At 43.1% G+C, this 7,837-nt stretch overlaps 1 protein-coding gene across 1 annotated transcript in view; it reads right to left on the bottom strand.

The window, feature by feature from the left end:
* Positions 1 to 5,324, bottom strand: part of LOC130367442 (integumentary mucin B.1-like) — a 52,288-nt gene extending 46,964 nt beyond the window's left edge. Inside the window, exons 1-4 of the mRNA XM_056569862.1 lie at positions 5,279 to 5,324; positions 5,097 to 5,120; positions 4,956 to 4,979; positions 923 to 946 (exon numbers count right to left, since the gene is read on the bottom strand). Coding sequence (XP_056425837.1) covers positions 923 to 946; positions 4,956 to 4,979; positions 5,097 to 5,120; positions 5,279 to 5,324 — 118 coding nt within the window. The remainder of the gene's footprint in view (positions 1 to 922; positions 947 to 4,955; positions 4,980 to 5,096; positions 5,121 to 5,278) is intronic.
* Between the last annotated feature and the right edge of the window lie 2,513 nt (positions 5,325 to 7,837).

Here is a 7,837-nt window from a genome sequence, read left to right on the forward strand (position 1 = left end):
CACTCCATTGCAGGACATTTTCTTGCCAAATTGTTTGTTTTTATGTTTTTTATATAATTTTTTGTTGTTTCTGCTAATCAATATTTGCAACCTTTACTGGATTTAGTTGTTCAGTCTACCTTTCTTCCATAGGATTTGCATTTTTGTATGTTTCAGGTAGCTTCCCACATAGGTGGTGAATTTGTTTGTAGGATTTTAGGACCAAAAAGACTGGAGGCTTTAATCGGTGCCAAAGGTGCTTCAAATAAATACTGAGCAAAGGATTTGTTAGAGCTGTTTTTGTGTGTATATTTGTTTTGCAGTTGGTGCTGTGCAGCATCTCAGGCTTCCAGCACCAGCTGTTAAAGGGGTACTCCAGCACTAATACTTCTTATACCATATCCAAAGGATAGGGGATAAGATGTTTGATCGTGGGGGTCCCACCGCTGGGGACCCCCTCAATCTGTCATTCAGCATCCACCTTTGCAAGCTCTCTGCAGCGCTGGAGGCTCCGAGTGTGCAGCGTGACGACCACGGGGCCTGAGTATTGTGACGTCACGACTCTGCCCCATGTGACTTCACGCCCCGCCCCTTTAATGCATGTCTATGGGAGGGAGCGTAACGGCCTCACTGAACAGACAGAGCAGAGCGATGATGCAGCCTGTAAATCAAGCCAAAGTGGTGTCGCTGCCGGCCGAAGAAACAGGATTAGGTGAGAGGAGCTCCCCGCCAAGGGGACAACTTAGGGGCACGGCGGTGACTAGTTTTTAGGTTCATATCCTCACCATCCCCGCAGGCAGGAATGTCCCCTGGGGATGGTGAGGATAAAGATTTTACCCTATATAATGCTTTGCCAAGCATTATATAGGGTAAAATCTGACGATTGGTTCCCCTTAAGAACTGATGTTACAGAATAAAAGTAAGATATTAAATTCAGTTTTACCTTCTGGAATACCTGGGATATAGTCTGAAAAGAGATAAGAAAATTTGTTTTAAATAATCATTCTATGAAATAACAGCTTGATATATATATATATGTATATATATATATATATATATATATATATATATATATATATTTCAAAAAAGGGATTGTTATAGAAATGTTAAAATTGTTATAATAGTTTTAACTTCTGGTATTTCTGGGTAGTAGACTTATAAAAAAAAAAGAAAAAATAAGCAAAACATCATTATATTGCTATGTTCACACAGTGTTTTTAGGCTTATTTTATTATTATAAATGAAATTAAAGTTGCATTTTGCATCATACTTCAAACACAAGATTGACACCATCAGGGAAAGCTTTACCTTACAGCCCCCACAACCCATCTTCACTCCTGCCCAGTGCCCTTCCCCCATGACTGCCGTCTCCACCATTACTGAAGACAAGCTCTCCAAACTACTTTCCTCTTCATGTCTCACCACCTGTGCACATGACCCAATCCCACCTCATCCCTAACCTGACTACATTATTCATCCCGGCCCTAACCCAGCTCTTCAAGATATCACTATACACCGGTACCTTTCCCTTATCTTTCAAACATGCAATCATCACACCCATCCTCAAAACACCACCTCTTGACCCATCCTCTTTGTCCAGCTACTGCCCCATCTCACTTCTTCCCTTTGCTTCAAAACTCCACGAACTGTCCTCCCATCTCTCATCCAACTCATTCTTCGACTACCTGCAATCTGGCTTCCGTCCCCACCATTTTACTGAAACTGCTCTAATTAAGGTGGCCAATAATCTGTTGACTGCAAAAGCCGAATAAAATACTCTGTTCTCCGTCTCCTTGACCTCTCCCCTTCCTTTGATACAGTAGGCCTGTCTCTCTTGTTACAGTCTCTCATCCCTGGCATCCCAAACTTAGCGCTCTCCCGGATTTCCTCATACCTCACCAACTGCACATTCAGCGTCTCCCATACCTCTGTCCCTACTCTTCTCTATCTACACCCTTGGCCTGGGACAGATTATAGAAGCCCATGGCTTCAAGTACCACCTCTACGCTGATGACACTCAAATCTACTTCTCCGGCCCTGACGTCACTTCTCTACTATCCAGAATCCCAAACTGTCTGCCTGATCTTTCTTCTTTTTTCTCCTCCCACTTTCTCTAACTCAACATGGAGAAAACGAAATTCATCATATTCCCCCCACCCGGCCCCAACCCCCCACCTGGTCTATCAATCAAAGTCAATGGTTCTATCCTCCATTTTTACAGCAGTGAATCCATTCATCTCAAGCCCGCATTCGTTCTGGCTAGAGAGAGAGCAGACACTGTGTGGTCACTAGTCAGCATTACTGACAATACAGATCAGCACTGGGGGAAGTCATTGACCCCAAGCCTGCATCACTGCAGGCAGGCAGGGAGAGTTTAAAAGTCGTTTCATAGTCTACAAATTGAGATCATCACAGGAAGCATTCCCCATTCAAAAACTGCAAGCAACCATAGTGCAGGCAGTGACATTTCAGAAGTTGTTTCAGAGTCTGCCAAAAGAGTTCAGAACTAGTCATGAGCGGCATTGGCCATATTCGAATTCGCGATTTTAGACGAATATATAGACGAATATTCATCCTATATTCGCGAATTTCGCGTATATGTTATAGGCGCATATTCGCGTATTCGAGGAAGAAAACAGTTAGGGGGTGGGCAACTTTACTATTGGTTGCTAGGGATGTTGTCGATAAGGGAAAAGAAGGAATATGCTAATATTCACATATGCGAATATGCGCATATGCGGAAAAAAGTGAATATTTGTAATTTCGAATATATAGCGAATATATTTGCAATATTCGTGAAATTGCGATATTCGCGATAAAAAATCGAAATGCGAATATTTGCGCCCAACACTATTCAGAACTGGGAGCAATCCCCATTCAAGTATGCAAGTAATCCTAGTGCAGGCAGGGACAGTTCAGAGAGAGAAAGAGAGTATGCTTATTTCTGGTGCAACCGTCCTGGGCCATACTACTAAAAAAAAAAGAGAAATATATACGCACTCCACAGTTCTAGTTTTTTTCTGGTTCAAGCTAATAGGGGCAGTAAGTGTAAAAGCAATAAAAGACTTATGCACTAGATTGTTACGCTTATTTCTGGTGCAACCGTACTTTGGTGTATTACTCCAAAAAAAAAGGAAAATATATACGCACTCCGCAGTTCTACGTTTTTTTCTGGTTAAAACTAATAGGGGGCAGTAAGTGTAAAAGCACTAAAAGACTTACGCACTAGATTGTTACGCTTATTTGTGGTGCAACCGTACTGGGGTGTATTACTCTAAAAAAAAAGTGAAATATATACGAACTCTGTAGTTCTAAGTTTTTTCTGGTTAAAGCTAATATGGGCAGTAAGTGTAAAAGCGCTAAAAGACTTACGCAAGTTGGTACTATGTATACCTAAGTCATTTCTTCATTTAATAATTTTTTTTATTAATTTTTGATTAATCTTAATTATTTCTGGATGCCGGAAAGGGGAAGGCAGCAAGCTGTGTTCCCCTGTCTGGTGCCGTCCGACGTGTCCAACTATCCGGCATCAAAATTGAGATGCTGGATGGTTGTGAACTGATGGATCAGTTCTAGCATCAGTTTCCCTCTGGAGCTCGGAGGGCAACTATGGCGATGCATCCTGTTGGTGCTGCCTCTCCGCACTCACCTTGGACGTCACAGAGTGAGCGTGGTGACGCAGGTGCAAGATGTGCTGACGTAACCCGGAAAAGGTTGTGCGGGCGTGCGAGGGGTCTTTAGGATGTGGGTATGGCCAGGTACTTGTGTCCCCTATAAATAGTGTTGTGCTCCCTCATATGACACTGGGCCCTGTGAACAAGCAGCACGTAAAACACATTAGAGAGGTGCGTACCCCTGCAGGTAATAGCTGGGCGAATGGTGGGCAGATGGACCATTGGGACTTGGATACTTATCCATCTGTAGTGGCTAATGTTATTATTGTTTCCATATACTATGCACTTTGTGTAGGCTGTTAAGTGTTGGGACTGTGCAATATTATTGGTTTTATCCTAAAGTAAAAAAATTGTGTAGCTCTGCACCACTCTTTACTGGCTACTCCATTGCAGGACATTTTCTATCCAAATTGTGTGTTTTTATGTATTTTATATAATTTTTTGTTGTTTCTGCTAATCAATATTTGTAACTTTTACTGGATTTAGTTGTTCAGTCTACCTTTCTTCCATAGGATTTGCATTTATGTATGTTTCAGGTAGCTTTCCACGTAGGTGGTGAATTTGTTTGTAGGATTTTAGGACCAAAAAGACTGGAGGCTTTAATCGGTGCCAAAGGTGCTTCAAATAAATACTGAGCAAAGGATTTGTTAGAGCTGTTTTTGTGTGTATATTTGTTTTGCAGTTGGTGCTGTGCAGCATCTCAGACAGTCAGCACCAGCTGTTAAAGGGGTACTCCAGCACTAATACCTCTTATAAATATTCAAAGGACAGGGGATAAGATGTTTGATCGTGGGGGTCTCACCGCTATGGACCCCCTCAATCTGTCATTCAGCATCCACCTTTGCAAGCTTTCCGCAGCGTTGGAGGCTCCGAGTGTGCAGCGTGACGACCATGGGGCCTGAGTATTGTGACGTCACGACTCCGCCCCGTGTGACTTCACGCCACGCCCCCTCAATGCATGTCTATGGGAGGGAGCGTAACGGCCTCACTGAACAGACAGAGCAGAGCGATGATGCAGCCTGTCAATCAAGCCAAAGGGGTGTCGCTGCTGGCCGAAGAAACAGGATTAGGTGAGAAGAGCTCCCCGCCAAGGGGACTACTTAGGGGCACGGCGGTGACTAGTTTTTAAGTTCATTTCCTCACCATCCCCGCAGGCAGGATTTTTACCCCGGGGATGGTGAGGATAAAGATTTTAACCTATATAATGCTTTGCCAAGTGTTATATAGGGTAAAATCTGATGATTGGTTCCCTTTAAGAACTGATGTTAAAGAAGTAAAGTAAGATATTAAATTCAGTTTTACCTTCTGGAATACCTGGGATATAGCCTGAAAAGAGATAAGAAAATGTGTTTTAAATAATCATTCTATGAAATAACAGCTTGATATAAATATTTCAAAAAAGGGATTGTTATAGAAATGTTACAATTTTTATCATAGTTTTACCTTCAGGTATTTCTGGGTAGTAGACTTTAAAATAAAAGATAAAATAAGCAAAACATTATTCTATTGCTATGTTCACACAGTGTTTTTTAGGCTTATCTTATTATTACAAATGAAATTAAAGTTGCATTTTGCATCATACTTCAAACACAAGATTGACACCATCAGGGAAATCTTTACCTTACAGCCCCCACAACCCATCTTCACTCCTGCCCAGTGCCCTTCCCCCATGATTGCCCTTTCCACCATTACTGAATACAAGCTCTCCAAACTACTTTCCTCTTCATGTCTCACCACCTGTGCACATGACCCAATCCCACCTCATCCCTAACCTGACTACATTATTCATCCCGGCCCTAACCCAGCTCTTCAACATATCACTAAACTCCGGTACCTTCCCCTTATCTTTCAAATATGCAATCATCACACCCATCCTCAAAAAACCACCTCTTGACCCATCCTCTTTGTCCAGCTACTGCCCCATCTCACTTCTTCCCTTTGCTTCAATACACCTTGAACTGTCCTCCCATCTCTCATCCAACTCATTCTTCGACTACCTGCAATCTGGCTTCCGTCCCCACCATTCTACTGAAACTTCTCTAATTAAGGTGGCCAATAATCTGTTGACCGCAAAAGCCGAATAAAATACTCAGTTCTCCTTCTCCTTGACCTCTCCTCTGCCTTTGACACAGTAGACCTGTCTCTCTTGTTACAGTCTCTCTCATCCCTGGCATCACAAACTTAACCCTCTCCTGGATTTCCTCATACCTCCCCAACAGCACATTCAGCGTCTCCCATACCTCTGTCCCTACTCTTCTCTATCTACACCATTGGCCTGGGACAGATTATAGAAGCCCATGGCTTCAAGTACCACCTCTACGCTGATGGCACTCAAATCTACCTCTCTGGCCCTGACGTCACTTCTCTACGATTGCAGCAGAGAGCGGGAGATAGCTGTTAGTTTCCTCATACAGATCAACAAGCTGCCTGAACTTTATCAACCATCTTACCACCTCATTTTTCATCGCAATTCAGTATTTTTTTGCTCCAGAAATCATCTGCTGCTCAGAATTGTGTGATAGAGTGCAATTTAGGGTTTAATCCCTGTATATTTTTTTATTTTGGTGCTGCACTGTTGTGTCCTGCTGCTGTTCACAAATACGTTCTTTTTCAGCGGACTATAGTGCATTTGTCTGCCCTCATACGTGCATAACACATGCCTACATCAAAGCAGTCTACTATTTCTGTATCTCTAACTAGTCTACTAAGTCCTGACTCCTGGCAAAAGTAATCACCTGCTGGTGTTTTTAAAAAATACTTATTTTTTCTGCGTATAGTTGCAAATATTACTGCCCTCATCAGTGCATACCGCATTGGTACATCCAAGTATTGTACCATTTAATACCTGTTAATCTGTAAAGGTGCTCCATACTGTCAAAGTCCAAACAATAGTATTCACCGGCTGGTGTTTTTAAAAAATACTGAGTTTTTTCTGCCTATAGTTGCCCATATTACTGCCCTCATCAGTGCATACCGCATACCTACATCCAACTAGTGTACCATCTTGTACCTGTTAATCTGTAAAGGGCCTACATACTGTGAAAGGACAGCCATAAGTAATCACCTGCTGCTGTTCTAGACAAATACTGTTTAAAGAGTAGTGTAGCGTATTGTAATACCCTCATAAACGCACTAAGTATGTCAGGCAGAGAAGTGCCAGGATGTGCACAGAGGAGTGGCAGAGGCCTAAATACTTCAGGCAGAGTTGGCAGCAGACTTGGGGTGAGTGGCAGCAGGAGTCGCAGCGAGAGGCCAGAGCTCCCTTTATCAGCCAACGGTCGTGTCTCGACCAGCAACCCATCTGCCGTCGTCGATTGGTTAACACGCTCATCCACATCATCACAAGTGACATCTGACACCCCCAGTCAACAGTCGGTGGGTTCCTCAGACACAACACTCAGTTGGCATGGCCCGGAAGCAGTCCCTGTCCTCCCATTGCCTTTGTCCTATGCTGTTCCCTCTCCTAAAGAAGTATCTTATGCTGTTGGTTCAGCTCCACTATTTACTGAGGACGATCTAATAGAGGACAGTCAGCAGCTACTGGCCAGCCAAGAAGGGGATGAGACATGCGCCGCTTGCTCCGCTAGGCGGCCAAGTAGTGATGCGGAGAGTGATGTGGGAGGCGGTGTTGCAAGGGTTCGGGGTCCTGAAGCAGACACTGTTGGGGAACCTGAGGAGGACATCAGTGACGTGCACACACCTGTTCATGATGATGAAGCTTATCGCAATTGGGAGCCGGGTGCAGAAGGGGCTTCATCATCATCATTAGTGTTGCTCGCGAATATTCGCAATTCGAATTTTATTCGCGAATATCGCATTTTTTTAATTTTTTTTTTTCACAGTACACATCACAGTGATCATCCCTCTCTGCTTCCAGCTTATGTGGTGTAAGAAGGCTCTAATACTACTGTGTGAGACCGGTGTGCGAATTTTCGCACATGCGAAAATTAGCATATACCACTTTTCGCATATGCAAATTTTCACATATATAAATTTTTGTATGTTAATTTTCGTACGTACGAATATTCGCATATGCGAAAATAAAACAAGAATATTGCGAATATTCGCGAATATGACGAATATTGGTCCATATATTCGCGAATATTCGCGAATTCGAATATGGCCTATGCCGCTCAACACTAATCATCATGAGAAGAGAGTTGCAGGTTGCCCTTGAGGCAGCA

The sequence above is a fragment of the Hyla sarda genome, chromosome 4 (genome assembly GCF_029499605.1).
Source record: "Hyla sarda isolate aHylSar1 chromosome 4, aHylSar1.hap1, whole genome shotgun sequence".
Lineage (NCBI taxonomy): Eukaryota > Metazoa > Chordata > Amphibia > Anura > Hylidae > Hyla > Hyla sarda.